Genomic DNA, 18,922 nt, shown 5'->3' with positions numbered 1-18,922 from the left:
CGGCTACACATTCCTTTAATAAAGTCTCATAGTGTTCTCTGCAGGAGGTGGGACTTTACCTCTCTCTGCTCTGTTTGTGCATTTCCAGGTTGATATTTGTGAGTATGTTCAGGTGTGTACCTTTGTGTTGTGTAGAGCTTGTTGTACCATCTCATGTTTTGAAGTGAAACAACTCAGAATAAAAAAGCAGGCCATTCAGCCCCGTCTGCTCCTCAAGAGTTTCAGCTACAACAGGGTCCACGCCTGCATTTCACCTCATACAAAATACATCCTCCTCCTCCACTCGTCTGCCTGCACTTACTGGAACTTATTTTCTGCTGACATGGGGGTAAACCTTGCCCGTAATGGGGAAAAGTACATTTCTCTGGTGGCTTCATCTTAAGAGCCACCCATCTCCTTCATGGCCTCATTTTCTTTCATTTTACTTTTTTCATGTCCTCCTGCTCACGCTCCATATTTCACCATTTTTTTTCTTTCTTTTTTTTTTTCTCTCCCTCTCCCCCCCTCTTTCCTCAAGTCCCTTGGCTCCCTATGGTGCCACAGCATGCGTCACCACTCCTCTGGGGCCATTCTGTACCACTACATATAGCTGTGGTGTAACTGGCTTCTGTAGTACAGAGAATGTCACCATCTCCTGCTGTGTACTACAAGCTATAAGGAAGATACAAAGATCCTGGAAAAAAAGGGAGCAAAGATGGAGTCTGCTGCTTTTAGACTACAAAGCCTGGGAATGTGCACAAGGATAAATCAGTCCTCACAGTCAGAGAGGGAGAGGGTAAAGGCATGAGGGATGGAGTGAGAGAGCGATGCTGACAGCATTTAAAACTCCCATGGGAATCTTGTGCCACTGCATCCATATCTCCGCTGCTATTGGCCTCTACTATCTTTCAGCATAGTGTGTGTTTCTGTCTGTCTGTCTCCAAGCCTCTCAGAGCGGATCAGTCACCCTTTGCTGCTTCAGCTCCTGGCTGCTTCTCTTCTCACTCCACCATCCGTTCCTCTCCCGCTCTGTCTTTTATCCTACATTTCCACTCCTCCCCCTTTCCTCATCCCACTTTCTCCTGATTTTTTGTCGTTCCTTCTCTCTCTGCTTCTGTGTTCTTCTGCACTTCTCTTGTCTCTTCTCCTGTTGAAACTTCCCACAGTTTCCTTGTCCTGTCATCTCCCTCCTCCATCATGTCTTGTGTTCCCACCTCTTCCCTCCAATCTACTCCTCTTGCTCATATGCAGAGGTGGAGGATGGTAAGATGTGAACTAAATTCACCAGCAGCCGAGAGGTGACTGAGGCAACCACTGAATATCAGAGTGAATGTTTGTAGGAAGCAGAGGGATAAAGAGAAGTCTTAGGAAAGAAGGATAATGCCGGAGAAGGGGTTAAAGCACAGTAAGATGTGAGAAGACTCCAGAGGGGCATGTGATTCAGACCTGTAGTGACTAATGTGAATGTGTGTAGACAAACAGGACTAAGAGGGGCCGACAGGCATAAAATGGCCAGCACCTGCTACATAGCAGGGCCCCCTCTCCACTTTAATTCACAGCTGCCTGACATGCACACAAGTCTACACAATACAGTGTGTTTGTGTGTGTTTACTTGTCCTGTGTTCTTGGAGGCAGAGAGAGGATGGATGTCCTCTCCTTCTCCTTGCCTCTCCTCCTCATCTTCGATCCTGTTGCTTAGTCACACACAAACGTACCCAGCTCTCCACCTCTTTCTTTCCGATTTATCTCTCCCTCACTATCTCTGCAGTTTGCTCTTTTCATTGCATCTCTCATCCTCTCAGTTAGCATATGCGCTCTCCTCATCCTCCTTATCTCTCTCAGGTTGTCTTTCAGCCTCCGCAAGTCTGGCGCTGATCTCCCTGCTCAGAAGAGACTCCTGCCCCCAGCATTCTTTCTCTCTCACTCCCTCTCATGCCCATGCTACCTCACTCTCTCTAAGCTTAACTCTTAAATACCAGTAGCTCTTCCTTAATCACAGCTTAGTAGTATCCATCCCCCCATCCATCCCTCCATTCTGGGCTTCACTCAGGGGGGTTCAAGTGTGGCTAACCCAGATTCCCTCCATCTTCTGTCTTGGGTTTTTTCCTCGTTATCCATATGTCCATATGCGGGTGGCTCAGCGGAACCTCAAAAAAAGTTAAATGCCCTGAATCCCCCACCATGCTCTAAGGAGCTCTTCAGTTCAACGGAAAAGAGAGATTCCCTCTCAATTCGGCACATTTTCTCCCATTTTCCAGACTCATCTAAGGAGACAGTTCAAGGTCAAGGGGCTTGGCTATTTTTCCTCCACTGGTTTAGGGTTTGTGTGCTTGTGCGCACATGCACGTGTATGTATGTGTGTCTGCATCTGTCTATGTCTGTCAGTGTGTGTCTCCGGCCAAGCGAAAACAGCCAGAGAACAGGTCTGGTGGAGCCAAGTCTCCCTCTAGCCTGCAACTGGCCCCCTTCCCACCCCTCATTAGCACACATACACTTGTGCACCCACTGACACACACAGAGCTCTGTTCAATAACTTAACATGCTGACAGAGAACACTACCAAGCGATGCTTTAGGTGCAGCCCAGCCCAACATCAGCCCCACTGATGACCATAATGGTGTGTGTGTGACCATGCATGTTTTTGGGAGGCTACAGTGAATGTTGCTTCCGCTCCATCTCTCTCATTACTTGCGGTCACTTGGAGCTTACAGTCATGTTGGACGTGACTTAATAAGAAGCATGCTGTTTTTTGGCTTCCACAGTATGGTGTGTGTGTTTGGGGAGGGTGGGGGCTTTTTACTGTAGTTATGCATATTTGGTTTTCTCTTTTTTTGTCTCCCTCTGTTATCCACACAACATGCATATTGCAGTTTTTCTGCTGGCTCATCCAGCAGCATGTGTTTATAAGATGTCCTCTCCTCACCCACTTAAATAAATTCCAGTGGTGCTTTGTTAGGATGTGTCTGAGTCTGTTGTGGGCCTGTACTGGGAGCCTGGGGGTGGCTCCTTTACATCTCTCTTTTGAATCTTTTAACTGTTGTCTCCAGAAGGGTGGAATAAAACATGAATTATCATCCACAAAAGGATTTACCAGCACAGATTCAAAGAGAGACACTTAAGAAGTGGCTTGAGCGACGCATTAAAAATAATTGGATGAGTAGAATTTAGGAAGAATTTGCATTTAAAGTTTTAGCGTAATTCCCTTTGATGTGACAGCCATGTGTGGAAGCATCCGGCCCCAAGTTTGCACAGAGATCGTCGCCTCGTTGCATTTGGCGGATCTCCGGCGCGCCTGAGGTGATAATGCATTTCTTGTGTTCCTGCTACAAGTGGACACTGAGGGCCAGCTCTCACTCTCGTGTGTGTGAACAGGAATGTTTAGCACAGCTCGGGGGAGATCAAGAAGGGAGAAGAGCCACTGTGCTCCGGGAGGCTGGTGTGTGAAAGTAAACGAAAGGAAGAGAAACGCCATCCACGTTAAGAATTCTTTCCCCGGGCATATTGTTGAAAGAGAAGCGGTGCAGAGAAAAGTAACGTATGACAGAAATACAAACGTGGAGTGGAGACATTGGGGAAAATTGATTTAAAGGAGAGTGTATGCAAGTAACAGCTGGTGAAGTGGAGGCATAGATGGGTGAAAGGGTAGGAGAGGAGAGGAAGGAACAGGAAAAGTAAAAGCTCAATAAACGGTAGTCTGCTGTTGTCTACACCTCTCTTGACGACAATCAGTGTTACAAGAGTAATTCTGTCAGCTCTCTGTACACTTAACAAGAGGGGCCGGCTTCTCCTGGATTTCAAACAGGAACAACAATAAGAATTGGGCTGATTTGCTACTTTCAAATTTAGGCAGGGATTTCAACAACAGCGTCTGCCAGTTAATCCTCTGCTGCGGCTGGTGAAAGTGCAGACAGTGGAAAGCCAGAGCCACAGAGAGGATGTTCAGCATAGCTGAGGGTTCTTGATCACTTTCAACCAGGGACTAAAATTAAAAATTCATTTGCTCACACGCCAAATTTATGTTTTTTCTGTAACTCATGCTTTCAAACCTGAGGGGATCTACAGCACTTTGGAGTGACAGATAATAAACAGACTATTATTTCACAACATGATGTTTCTACAGCAGTGTGCCTTGTTGAAAATGTAAGATGAAAGCATTTTATTAATGGTTTCTGTAGCTTCCAAATGTAACAAAGCCCAAACGTGAATATTACAAAACCTGTAAAAGGAGAAATAATGTACAGTGGGACATCACTTTCCCTTTTTATGAAAGCCCCATTCACTGGAGGCAATAACATCTGTGCAGTCGTCTGCTTGTATTGGCTCTCGTTCTGGTCTGCAGCAGCACATTTGACACTGATTTTTGGCACACTTTTGTTGCTAAGTTCAGTGATTCATTGCATAATTCTACCTCGACTCGAGCAGTGCTCATGGATGGTGCATTCCACCATTTTGCTTTCCAGTGTTGGTGTTCTTATGTCTGTGAGTACAGATGAATGTTTTCTGCTGCCGTGTACATGACAGGCAGACCTGTCTTTTGGCAAAGGGAAAAGGGTCTTTACCCGTGCCTAAAATAACCCTGCATACACGCACTAATTGCAGTGTAAAAAGGGATAAAAGTAGGCTTATACGTTAAGAACTGAACACACAAACAGATTACAGAATTAAGTCTAAGCTTTTGCTCACTCCTCCCATTCAAGTTATCAGACGTATGTTCTACATATTTCCAGTGCCTTTTGAAGAACATTTTTATTCAAAGTGCCCAGTGCAGTGAATGCAAATCAGCAGTATTACCACCATGCTCTCAGCCCACTGAGTTATAGATGATGACCACATGGGGGAATGTTTGGGGGGGACCTGAGAGAGGCCCCCAAAGCACTTAGAGCCCTGAACCCGTGACCCCAAAAAGCCTGTGCAAAGCAGTAATGCTCTGCTTGAACTTGTCGTTGCTTTGCTTGCGGTGTCTTAACTAGCCTGGCTGAAATGTGTCAGAGGCAGCAAGAGCCAAAATCCTGGCACCGTGTGTCTTAATGTGATATTGATCAGAATTGCATTTTGTTCAGAAACATTTCTTTGTGTCTGCAGAACTAACTGGTGCATATGAACACTATTTTGTAGCAAAACATGCCTTGTAATCTAAATGTCAGTTGCAGTGAAGGTATTGTTTTCATATTAGTGGCATGTTGTTGCCACCGCGTCTGAACATTTTAACTTCAGTCTTAACTAGCAGTTTCTTTCCTTGTTAAAGCGATTGTATCTGTTACGGTTCAAATACCTGCTTTAAAATACAGCACAGTAGAGGATGTCGAGGGATTGGGAAGTGTGAGTTCAGAAAAAGAGCACTATATGGCTGGCAAGTCATATGGGACCTCTTCTCAGCCCCGATTTAGAAACCACCACTACTTACTCCCAGAGTTTTATGCACACAAACAGAAATACTGTGCACTAGATAGCAGAGCCCTAGTTTTCATCTCCCCTGCACTCTAACAAAGCCTAATTTGAACTGAACTTAAAAGATTTTCTTTTATGTTCATGCATGTGCAGCAAAGCGGCTGTGTCTTACTTAGTCCTCCCAGAGTTAATACAAAGGACCCACATGTAGAGTGGACGTGAACTCCAACAGTGCCTGTGAGAGGGGTGTCAGTCCGTTCCCCCGCTCTTCATTCATGGCTTCCAGGAAGAGTTGTCATTCTGCTGTGTCACTTTGTCACTCACTCAATTCGCCACATCCTCCGCCGCCGCATTCTCCTCCTCCTCCTCCTCCTCATCCAATTTCCACCCTCCCTTCCACCATTGATCATTACCCTCCTCCTCCCCTGCATGGCCTCCACCTGTTCTCCCACGTCTTCAGAAATTGTGTGTGTGTGTGTGGTTTACGTTCTTTCACCCCCCACTGTCTTGCCTTGTGATTTGTGATGAGCCTTGGACAGACCCTGGCTGTTGAAGGGCAACACAGGGCGAAGCATTGCTGAGACGTTGTGACGTGGCTGTGGGAATGGGGACAGGAGCAGCTCTGAGGGAGAGCAGGAAATGTCAATGTAGCAGGAAGCTCAGCACACACATACGCACACACAGTTGACTGTACTGACACCTCAGCACTCTACACACTTGACTGAATACTGTTCAGACCAGCACCACTGACATCATCCAACTCCTACTTTCCACCTTTGTTTCCTGCTTTTGTTTTAATGCTATCTCTTTTTTCCTTTTCTCAACTTTATTCCTGTTCTTCTTTTTCTCCCTCCCTGCCTCTCCTCCCTCCTACAGAACCCTCACCGAACCCAACCAATGCTGGCGTGGTGGCGGGAGCTGTGATTGGCTCCCTGCTGGCCCTCCTTTTGGTTGCTGCTCTCATCGCCGTGCTTGTCACTCGTAGCCGCAGGCAGCAGCAAGGTTACCGAGCCAATGGCGGCAGCGACATGAAGACACGCATATTCGGTGGTGGCAAGAAGGCCAGCAAGAATGGCACAGGTGGAGGCGCAGGAAGTGGCGGAGTAGCAGGCAGCAACAACAATGGCCCCATCTATGTGTACAACGAGAGCTCATCCCACCAGGGTCTCGGAGAGAAAAACAACCACCATCAGCCACTCACCATGGGGGGCCGGCCCGAAGTTGTTGCCACTACACCCACAGCCCAAGATATCCTGCTAAGCAATGAATTAGATGACGCAGAGCGGAGGAAGTTTGATGAGCTGGAGGAGGAGGAGAGGTACGACCACTTCACTGGAGGGGCCCCCATCCTTCAGCTTCGCCCACCACATGACCAGGACGATATGATTGGAGATTACCTGGATGATGACATGGAGTCTCAGCGGGATGGCTCTGTCATCTCACGGACTGCAGTTTATGTATAGAGGAGGAGAAGGTGAAGGAGGAGGAAGAGGAGGAGGAGAAGGAGAGGAAATGAGGAGAGGACAAGGTGGCCTGGAGGATTGCTCCTAAGGATTTTGTGTGTCCAGGGTCTTGTCCATGTCTGATTGAGAAAAGAAAATAATACCACTTTTATTTTTGAAAATTGATTTTAAATATAGCCTATTAATAATCACAGTCCCAAAATGGACTGAATGAAAAGGAGAGTATTGTAAAAGGAGGTCCATAAGAACTGAAACATCAAACAGAGAAAAGAACAACCTGTCTCCCGCCGCTTCTCTTCATGCTCTCACTGTATCACTGGGACCTTGACTCTTGACAGACAGTCTTAAAAAGAAACTCTGTGGTGTGGGAGGAGTATAATGGAATCATGATACAAGCTTGGCTATAGAGGAGGCATCTCACTTGCATATTCACTCTTATCTTCACCAAAAACAGTAGATGGGGAAGCAGTTGTCTGCGAGTCGTGGTCGGCGGTCGTCCTGTGGGAAGCTTTTCGTTTTGGTAATGCATTGCGCTGTGACATCTGGTGGGTAGTTTAGGAGCTGGTGATGGGCTTTTTTTGAAACAAATTTTGAGGAACATTAGTTTCTTTACGTGCTGCACAAATACGAAAAGCAGAATTTAACAAAGTGAGTTTGCAGAGAGTTTGACCCAAGTTCTTAACAAGGTGCTCGCACGCAAACTTTTGTACTGTGCCTGGAGGTAGGAGACGGTAAACAAGAGATGAGGGAATGAGGTGTAGCCGATCTGACAGGGTCAAAGGATGGCGAGAGGGCTGTAGGAGAACTGGAGAGGAGCATGTCTCTCTTCTTTCCTCTTCCTCCTCATCCTCGTCTCTTCAGAGCACTCCTGACAGGAGGAGCTTGATTGGTAATGAGCCGTGAAGTCGCTCGCTTAGCCGGGACCAACAGATTGCCACCACTTATCGTTTATGACGTGTCGATTCCTCACCCCGCACACCGCCTCTATCTCTCTATCATCCCACCCTCCCTCTCTCTCTTCATCCCTCTCTCCAGTGTTTATGGGGAGTTTATGATTTATCCAGGGCAGTGTCGAGGTCAGGGCTACCGAGAGCAGGGGAGTATTTTACTGCTCCTAATGTGTCAAACGCCCCACTTACTCTATTCCGGTCCGGCCTGCCATGACATGCCAGGACTGACTAATCCACCTGGAGTGACCATGTTCACTCCACTGTACAGACAGCACCCCCTCCACCCAGCCTCTCTCCCATACTTTTAGTGAATGGCCAGATGTAACTGGACCCACCTCCTGTGGTGTTAGGTAAGACAGGTTTTCAATGAGCTCATATAAGATTTCTCTCCATTAGCGGATGTTGTTAAACGTGGTGAATTGATCGGGAGTCAAATTGACTGATGGGCAACATATGGTGCAATGGCCCTTTATGATGCAGGTTTAGGGCTGATCGTCTCCTAAATGGTAATTTATCCTTTTAATGATACGCCAGAGGCCCTCTCAGGCAAATATTACTCCACAGCTACTGTACCCTGCTGTCTGCCAGGATCAGTGTGTATCTGCATAACCACTGAGTGATGGACAATCGTAGTGAGAAGCCCTCCTCCAATCATGTTGTCGCTAGCCTTCCACTCCCCTTTGACCCACAGAAAATCAAATGACTGCGCCGACCTCTCTGCTAGGCCCAGCTAAGATCTGGTTTGGCGTTTTGCTCTGGGTCATTGGGTCAAGTGAAGTGTAACCTATTGCCAAGGGCAAAGACGACTGAACTTGCCTGCATTTCCTTTAATGGCTGTGCGTAACCTTGAACTACAGATGTAAGAGAAACACACAGACAGTAGTATTCTCTGTGTAGGGGTAGAGAGGCAGCCATTGCTTGCCATTTGTGATGGCTGTTAACCTTCAGAGAGGCGGAGAGAGACACAGGAGGCAGATGACAAAAATAGAGAGGGCGTTTAGTGTTTGAACACCGTCTGGCATATATTGTAAACCAGTGTGTTCAATGGGATTATCGTCTAATGGCCTTAGCTTATACATAAATGCGACTCCTGTCAACCTGGAGTACAGTAAATTTACTGATTTGTCACAAACACTAAATATACAAACAAATGTATTACTTATTTTTGCACTCTTGTGTGTCACTGCTACAAAGGGAAATATGAGTGTAATACTTTTTGGGAGATTAAAAAAAAATCAACAAGGGACAAAACTGTTGTATGTACATTTTGGTGTGAGGTATCTGTGTACTATATATGTGAACATCTTTATTTTTCTTGTGAACAATGTGGATATTTATGAATTGTAAATATCAGATGGCGTTGCTCGGTGCCATGGCGAGCAAAGAGGAAGGTTTTCTGGGTGTGCTAAAAAAGCCTGAAGTTCAAATGCCTCAGTTGGCATTCAGAATGTAATTTTTTTAACTCTGATGAGTACCTCGGTCATTTGGGTGTTACAACACACTGAACTGGCTGAGCTCACCTTTAGCCTAAGATTTGATTTTTTTGGGGGAGAAGTTATATATTATGCTTGTATAATTATTTCTGTTCAAATCAGCATCGCCTGCAGTCTCACATAATAAGCACACGCTACTGGCTTCTACTAGCACAAAGCAAAAATACACACAATACTTGTAATTTATCAGGTAGACTGTAACCATGCTCCCTGTGTGTGTTTGTGTGTGGTGCCCATGTGTATGTTCATGAAACTTATGGGACATCTCTCAGCCATCGGGGCTGTAACATGAGTGGCCAGCCTTTTATCAACATGGAGAACTGGCAAATTGAAGATATTATTACCGAGCATTTCCACGAGCCACACACACACACACACACACGCACACACACACACACACTGTACATATACATAACGCAGAATGCGGAGAAACATTCACCCACACACAAACACCCCTCAGTCACTCTCATTATGCTCACTCCCACAGCCAAACTGTGCAGAAGACACCTCATACCTGACAACTCTGCCATCTCCTGACACAAGCCCACACAAATGCGCCTGCATAGCTGCACACAAACACACACAAAGACGCTTCTTCTTCTTCTTGCTCAGTGGCTCTGTCAGGACAGATACCATGTCCTGTTAGTGTGGAAAGAGCTGTAGCATGATGTATTTCCCCTCCTCTGCACCTCCACCCTACCACTGCAGATAGTCCAGCTGAATCAGTGACCATGTTGAACAAAAACAACAACACACACCTTTCACCCACTGTCGGAGCGGCAGGCTTTTTAGGAAAGCGTTTGTCCGTTTCACTTTTGTTCTGCACAGGAAAAATATAGCTTCCATAAAAATCAGATGGCACTGACCTCCTCCTCCTCCTCCCCCCTCCCAGGTACCTTTCCGAATGCTTTTAGGGAAGTCGCAACTTCCTACTCCTCTCTAATATGTTGTTTTTTGACTTATCTTGCTTCAGCCACCTCCGCCATCATAACCACCTCCACAAACACACACCACTGCCACCCACATCGCCACCCAAATAAGGCTTGTCAGACAAAAAGCTTTTAGATAGACCTGCGATCCTGACCTGGGTCATGAACAAGGTTAGCTAGTGAACATATCCAGTATTTTTTTTTTAGGAAGCCACATACTGCTATTAGATTGGCTCCAAACACATGACTAATCAAAGCCTTAACATCTCCCATCTCACTCGCATGAAGGAACACAAAGAAGACAAAACCTTCCTGTGTACATAGTATAAATATATAAATATGTAGCAGAGAAAAAGAATTACTAATTTATGGCGTCACATTTGTGTATTACTCGGTGACAGCAAGCATGAAGGATTTATTTTCTCCTATTACAGTTTCTCCTCTTTTCTGTTATTTTGCAGTGCTTTATTATTTATGTTTTCTGAGTGCTTTATTCTTGACTGCTGCGCTGTGATTGCTGCCAAAACTGGCAAATGTGCTTCATCTATACACTGAACTGTATACACACACACACAACAAATGATTCTTACCCCCGAAATGTGCATTTTATTCTTGACTGCTATGTGTAAAACTTCTTTTTTTGTATTTTTTATTTTAAATTTATTTCGGCCTTCAATAAGAAAGAAAAGCCGAATTACAGTCGTTGTCACCATTTTGTCAAGTCTTTCTATATTTTTTCGTATTTGGTTGCTATTAAAGAATTCTTGATTTTTGAAATATTCCAGTATTGTATGTTTCTCTCCTTTTTTCTCCCTCTGCTGCTTTAACACTTAAAGTTGAGTCCAATCACAGAGGAGCTAGATTGAATGGAAGCGCCTGCCATTGATTGTACCTGATTAGATTTATAGATTAATTGATCAGGATATGAAGTGGCCTCTCGGTCTCTTGTCACCCATCCTTCGGACTGCAGACACGCCCCTGTTTTCTTTTTTCACTCTCATTTCCTGGTCTGGTTGTTTGTCTGGTTTCAGCTTTGATAAATCTCTGTGTGTAAACAGAGGTGTGATAACAGGCTTATGGGAAACAACGCAGAAATGGGAGAAGCCATTTTGTGGATTACAATAGTCCTGTACACAGACTCCACCTCCTCTTAGTCTCTGTGTGTATGTGCCCTTGTTGGCAGAAGTAAACTTGCTGCCTTGGTAACGGGTACTTTGGAGATGCTGTGTAATTTGTAAGAAGGGTACATCAGCCTTTTCACCTGAGCGTTTCAGATAATGAGAAGTGATGGTACAAAGTACAGTCTTATTTCAGGATGCTTAAATATCACTATGTTCTGTGAGGCCTCGGCACCGCTCAGGCAGAGAGGATATGGTCGAGATGAGGAATGTGGTGCTGTAGCTTCAGTGGTTTTCCTGGAGGGGAGGCAGTTTGTGTTTTCAGTTGGGGAATGTGCAGGCCAAGCTGAAACTCGGTGAATGCAGTGCCTCTCAAAGGCTGCATTGTTTGAACCCCAGCTAAACCAAACTGGTTTGGTCAAATTTTAACAGAAGGGCAACTGGAGGTTTGTGTATTTGTGCTGGCGTGTGTGCTCACGTGTGTGTTCATGCATGCATGTGCACCTGCCTCATTTGGTTTACATACAAAAAAACCCACAGTCTCCACCAAATGACACAGTGGAGTTCTGCTCTTTCAGTCCCTGTGATGGTGACAGTTGGTTTATGGCAGTTGTGGCAGCATGTCCTCGATGTCTGCCTCGTGCTTTGATGCCGTCATGTATCTGTGTGTCATCCTGGCTCCTTGTCACAGTTCATTTTTGTTGCAGGCTTCTTCTGTCAATGCACAGCTATTTACTGTGAGTCCAGCCCACCATCTGGCCTCTCTAATTGCTTTGGATTTGAGGCTGGTGAGATAGAAAGCACTTACACACACACACACAGACAGACACACTCTGACTCCTTTGGTTTTCTAGCTGAATGTAAAAGACTGGAGCTCAGCAGCAATACTTTTAAAAGCTGCAGCTGGCAATAAAAGCCTGTGTGAGTGGTATGTTTTTGTCACAGTAAAAAGGTACGCACACCATGTGGTAGTTGTGACCCCGTAATGCAGAACCTGGCCTATTTGAGCTCAGGGCAAATAACCTGGATCAGAAGCCAACGTGACAGCAGCTACGCCAAGCACCACTACTGTGTTCAACATTAGCTCACAGTGATGAGACATGGTGTGGTGCCCCTGGGCAATCCGGCTAGCTGGTAGTGGCCTGTTTAAGTTGCATGTGTAGGCGTGTATTAGACAAAGAGTGAGCACGTGAGTGTGTTCTTCGCTCATACAGCGTGTTAAGGAAGTCTGCTCGCAGGGTTAGGCACCCGCTGAGTGCTTTGCAGAGTTCAGACAGATCACATTTCTGCACAATGTTAGTGTTTAAAAGTGTTTATGAAGGCAAGCCTTATCAGATTGTTTGGTGTGCGACTACAACCCTGTAGTGAGCGACTGTGTGTACTGTAGGACACACGTATGTTTGTGCGCGGCTGTATATTTAACTTCCATCTCTGGTAGCCGCAGCCGCAGTGTTGATTAAACATGTGATGTGTGTGTATGTGGATTAGCACACAGACCCACTTTGGTCTCTCCCTGCTTGATGACTGCTGCAAACACAATGCTCCTCATTTAACCTCTCACCCTCCGGCTTCAAACCTGACTAATAAATCCCAGAGTGAGTGATGAATGGCCAGGCCTGTTGCGTGGATGTCTGAGTGATGGATGCGGTGACCTGAGCCTGCACAGGGATTAAAGCAAGTGTCTGCTTCTGACCTCAATTATGAAAGAAGGTTGCTGAATATTTTTATTAGCTCTTCAGCAATAGGATTTCTCTCTTTCTTGCCTGCGGTGAATCATCAAAAACCTCCAGCTGTGTGTGTCTTCTAGTTAGTGAAGTGCAGGAAACATGTTTTAACTTAGTGTTTATCTCTGTAATCCAGCATGCTCTGTTTGGAACAATTATCCTAAACAGAGGTAATTAATGAGTTTTTATATTGAAACTGTGGAATGTTTTTCACTGGCCAAGTCCACTCATCTGAACTGAGTCCAGGCATTTCATTTGCTGGAGACCAGACTGAAGGAGAAAAGCCTCTGAGAAAACCAAGACAAAGGAGATGGCAGCAGCACAGGCCTGACTGTATAATAACAAGGCAAGATAACAAGTGTGGGTCTGTTTGGATGATTCTTTCAAAGTTTAACTTATACAACTGATTTAAGAGTGCAGTAAGAGTCTACAGTGGAGCTGTAAGGATTTGATGTAAACAAAAGTTCATCTAAACCTGGTTGTAGGATTGGATTAATGTTTTAATTGCTTCCTGCCTCCTTCAGAAGGTAATCATTTTTTGAAGGGTTGTAGGGTTAGATGACCTCAGTAATGATAGAAAATATGGAAGTATTTTATACTTGTTATAATTGTTAGGCTTTCATTTTCAGAAAAACCCGTTGCCAACATGTGGCCCGATAAGACAGCAAAGGGACCTTAAATGCCCTCAAGTGCTGTAGGCTTAGCTGTGGTGAGGTTAAAGATATTCCACGGTAATGAAGTTCTTCGTTAAATAACGTTTTCAGTTTTGGTTATTATATTTTTCATTTATTATCCTGCTAAAAATAGAGATACTGTTTGCTCCCGGTAACATTAATAGGACATCAATCAAACAACTGAAAGCAACTGCATGACTAACAGCAAGTGAAAATTCAACTCAAGTCCCGTTTGACTTTTTGTTTGCATGTTTTCCATGTTTGCATGTGAACCCTTGTACTGGTACTTGTCCATTGAGCAGTCCACCTACTATTTGCTACAGATTACCAAGTTGGGTCAGTTATTTTAACCTTTTATTTTAGCCAGTTTACAAATTCTAGAAGAACATTGTGTTGCTGTCTGAGCCACACAGTCCTGATATTTGTGGACTACCCTGCATTTCACACGCCTACATATTGCTTTCACTGCTGATATCGGCCGCTTTCACACTCCCTTGTTTTATTACAAATAAATTTAAATCAATATTTAACAAAAAATCTCTTGAGCATAGTTCTTAATTTCACACTGTCTGAGTCAGTTTGTGACACATTTGCAGCTTGTTGGTAATTTGGCACTCAGTTTGTGAAAGACTGAATTGGTTCTCCTGACCACAGTGGTTTGTGGATGCTGGACTGGCTGCAGGGATCTCTCCGTGGCACAGGATAGAGCTTGTTTTGGGTCAGACAGCAACTACTTATCCAGTGTTTACCCCAGAAACATGCATTACCTTAAGGGGCTGATATGATGCAGGTGGATGTAACATTTTTTCATCAGGTGATAACATCATTTTTAGGAAATACGTCTCAAGCTGTAACCTTCTTACAAAGGATTTTTTTTCTTATTATGAGCTTTAGAAGTACCTGCCTGGCAAATGTAGTTTCTCTGACAAAATATTGTTATCATGTCAAGCAAGGTGAAAGCGGAGTGCAGAGGAAGTTTGTAAATAATCACAGGAAATTGGAAATCGTATCATCGCTCTTCCTCAAGCGGTAAGCGATAACATCCGATCTCCTGGCTTCTGGTCATTCAGTTTTTCTCGGCTCTGTGTTTACTGCATAAACACGCACCACACACATATGAATATAAACCCAGGCAGACAGACAGGGGAGGGGGAAGTGAATGAATGTTTCCCCTGCAGCCTCTTGGGCGTTTACTCTTCCTGTCCCGTGCTGACAGGGCTGGAGGTAAGAGCGTAGCTGCACTGCATTGTTGGGCGGATGAGTGTCCCTCTGGGTTGCACATGCACGACCAACTGCTGGAAGGGCAGAGAAGGGCAGGGAGAGAGAGGGGGGAGAGCGTGGAGTGGGAGGGCAAAGAGGGCATGATGGTGAGAGAGAGCGAATCAGGAGCTCATAGGCCCTGCTTATTGGCAAAAGCTTCAAAAGCTGTATATGAATGTAACTGTAACTAATGCAAGACTGAGCAAAAGAAAAGCAGAGAGGAGGAGTCAGAGAGGACGGAGGGAGCAAGAGGGCAAAAACCAGAACGCAGACAGAGAAGTCTGATTAAAGATAAAGTGGGGATGGCTGAGTGAAGGGAGGAGGGCGATGAGGGCTGAGTTGTTGCAGCTGTGTTGATTTAGCTTCTCGCAGATCACATCGTGTGTGTGTGTGTGTGTGTGTGTGTGTGTGTGTGTGTGTGTGTGTGTGTGTGTGTGTGTGTGTGTGTGTGTGTGTGTGTGTGTGTGTGTGTGTGTGTGTGTGGGTATGAATAAAAGAGATTTATATCAGGGAAAGAATGGTTTGCTGCTGCTCCTAAGAATAGATTCTGTGACGGAAATGATTTTGATGCTGTATGCAAGCCTCTGTGTGTGTGTGTCGTTGTGTCTCTTTTGTGTGTGTGTGCGTGTGTGTTTGCGTGTGTGTGTGTGTATTTGCCCTGGAGTGTTTTGCAGATCAAATGCACTTGCTGTTTAATTCACCGTCTCAACAGGCAGCTCTTACAAAGTACATGCACGCACTGGCACATGCACGTCTGCGTAAACATACAGAATGAGAGATGAATTTGAAGATAAAAATGAAATAAGTCTCCAAATATTTGGTCTTAGGGACTGTGAGATATTCTTCTGGGAACTGGCGAGTCTGTAGTAAATGGTGGATGATTGTGTTCATCTTCATTTGTGCATGTAACTGCTGCGCAGATGTTTGCCTTCCTGGCACTACAGAATATGCATGCAAATGTATGTTTTCTTGTGTGTGGGAGTTCTCTCACAAATGTTTTCTCAGAGCGGGTGAACAACTAATATTCACGCTGCCTGTCTGTTTATCAAAGTCAAATCAGAATTGAGTAATATAACGACTTAATTAAACTGCGGCATTAGCGCTGTAAGTGAAATTAGGATCATGATCTAAATGAGAATATATTTATAGACATGTGATTTGTGATCATTTTCACTTTCAAACACAATTTACACTCTTGACAGCACAATAATTAGCATAAAAGAAGTTAATGGCCCAGTTCTTGGCTTATTTACTGTGTGTGTGTGGCACAGTGTGGTGAAGTGATGGAGCAGACTGGACTGGGAGCCTTCATCAGCAGCTCGGTGATGTTATCTGCACTGGCCACTTCCCCTGTAGGGTTCAAGTCTCTTCTGCTCCTTTTTTCCTTTTGACATTAAATAACAGCCACCGTGAGGACAGGACTGTCAAAACTGTACAGAATTTTCTTTGTGTGCGTGTGTGTGTGTCAGCCCCCTTTTTTTTTGCTAACAGCAGACTCCTTCCCTATTCATCTGTCTGTCATCTTATCGAGACATCTCCTCCTGTAATCACTGCTCCTGCCCTGTCTTCTTCTGCTGCTGCTCCTATCTTCTTATCGTCTGGCCTTGACTAAATGTTACAGCATTGTGTGGGTGTGTGTCTTCCAATAAAAGCGTGTAAAATCCTCTCTAATCACTCCACTTCTTCTTTTCTCATTTTCAACGCATCTACAATCATTTGCTATTGAACCGGGAGGCTGTTTATTTTAGATGGGGAAAATAGATCATTGATTTAACCAATTGCTTGCAGAAACACAAATCTATTTTGCTCCTGGGTTAAGTGGCTGGTATGGTGACAGCTGTCACACACTGTATGTTTTTGTGCCACAGTGGTGAACCGCAGTGCAACATCTGCTTTGGTCCCTGCTATAAACCCCCTTTCCTCCTGTAGGGTCCTCCAGTGATTTCAACTACATCACCTGTCACTCAACTCCCGTAGCCGAGGCATCATGGGTAACAGCACTGAGTCACAGCTGAAGTACACTTCACTGTTCAGTGGGAGAAAAAGAGATACAGAGAGAAGTGTCTGAGTTTAGAAAATAGCTGCACATTGCCATGCGAAGCACAGGCAGGCCGCACCATCCCTGTCCCTTTAACTGTCGGCTTAGGGCAGTGATGGAATAAAATAGTCTTGAATGGACAAAAGGTCTTATCTTAGAGAAGGAAATTAAATGTTATTCAGATTTGGCTTTTGGCATCTCCGGGCCTGTACGTGAAATGTTTATAAACACAGTCGATTATCGCTCGCACAAATGTGGATGTGATCTCCTGCCACCTTGACAGTAATAACAGGTTCATCACTCAGACCTCTGATTTGACCAGGCTGCAACAAGAGTAAATGGGAACGTCTGCAGAGAGTTACACTGAGGGTAATAGCTGGAACTTCTTTGTTGTGAGATAACGACAGGGTGTAAATGGCAAAAATAGAAGGCGCAGAGCGCTCACTGGGTGCATGGGTGTGAGGCTCACATTTTGATTAATTTATGTTCCAGTACATTTCAGTTTTCCTAAGTCATTACCTCCCCAAATGACTGCCATTCCCGGTGGATTCAGGCAAACAAAACTCTTATAAACAACGGCACGCTTTGGGTCCAGGCTTCATGCTTCCGGTCTGTTTATCGTCTTGTGTCAGCGCTGTGGTTTACATGCTCTCTCCGGGAGTCTGTGTGTCATCATACTGCTTCCAGTTCCCAGTTATTTATCTGTGTATTACACACGCTGTCCAGGTACTGCTTGCAGGTCGTTTATCCTCCACAGGTCCTCGCCATTCTGGATATATGGAGCTGTTGCTTTTCTATATTGCAACTCTCCTGCCTGCAGAGCAAACACACTTGCATACTATCCTGTGGAGGACCATGTTTGTCACAGTGTGTGTCTGGTTGTGTTAAAGGGCAAGTGTGCGTGTGTGTGTGTGTTGACTGAGTTTTTCCTGGTCATTTATCCTATTTTAAGGCCCTTTACTCTGCTGTCCTCCTCTTAATACCACTTTTACTCTACCACTCCAGGGTTTTCTGTCTCCCAATTGCTATTCATTAGTGCAGGTGGGAGTGGTAGAAAGAGCCTGTGTCTGTGTTTTAAATGTGTTTTCGACCTTATTTTTCACACTACCTTTACTGTAGTATTAATGCGCACGGCTTCAACTATAATATTTTCATTATTGATTAATCTGCAAGGCAAATGTCTTCAAATCCAAAATTCAAAAAGAAAAGACTTAAAAACACACCATTTGAAAGCTGCAGTAGAAAATCTCTGGGTGATATTTAGATTTTCAGTTTATCTGAAGATTAGCTTTTGTTTTGTTTTTTTTACTAAAGTTCTGAAGAATTCTGACATACATTATAAATGAATATTCCGAAAAAGTTCACACAACATCATATCGCACTCTGACACGCACCTCCTCTGGAATATCACCACACTGCACAGACAGCAGCAGCTGTGGCCGGTACTGCAAAATGTTTGGTAGGACTTCAGTGTTTAATAATCACTGTCCAGTTTACTTAATTTGCCAGATCCAATAATATTTAAAAACCTTTTTCTTGTTAATGTAAATGTAAATACTGTAAAGATTGCTGTGCTGACATTCTCTCGTTCCCAAAGCAACAGAGCGATGCACATGAAGCATGTAACAGGGATTTTATTTTTGTGAAGCCTTCAGTGGGAAAATGTCCAAGAAAAAGTTCTGATGCTCTAATTAAAAAAAAACGTACAGTTTAAAAAAAGGAACCAATCCATGGGGAGGGCAAGCACTGTACTCAACACTGCCAGCTCTGAAAAGTTAGCCGTGCCCGTGGTAATTTGTTTTTGCAAGCTAGCTGTCATTATTTGTAGATTTGAGGAAATTGTGATTCTCTGATTACACAGAACCACAGATGTAATGTGGGCTGGTTTGTTATCAAAGTGGGCTGAC

General features: G+C 44.6%; 1 protein-coding gene across 2 annotated transcripts in view; it reads left to right on the top strand.

The window, feature by feature from the left end:
• Positions 1-18,922, top strand: part of LOC114447909 (nectin-2) — a 73,537-nt gene that overhangs the window by 35,996 nt on the left and 18,619 nt on the right. The window contains exon 7 of one of the 2 annotated variants that reach the window (XM_028424448.1): positions 6,243-9,025. The exons of the other annotated variant lie outside the window; for it this stretch is intronic. Coding sequence (XP_028280249.1) covers positions 6,243-6,829 — 587 coding nt within the window. The 3' untranslated portion in view covers positions 6,830-9,025. Of the gene's footprint in view, positions 1-6,242; positions 9,026-18,922 lie in introns of those variants that run through there. 2 annotated transcript variants of the gene reach the window in all.

Source organism: Parambassis ranga, chromosome 16 (genome assembly GCF_900634625.1).
Source record: "Parambassis ranga chromosome 16, fParRan2.1, whole genome shotgun sequence".
Lineage (NCBI taxonomy): Eukaryota > Metazoa > Chordata > Actinopteri > Ambassidae > Parambassis > Parambassis ranga.
Note: the sequence above shows the minus strand (reverse complement) of the source record. Positions and strands in the feature narration are given on the sequence as shown.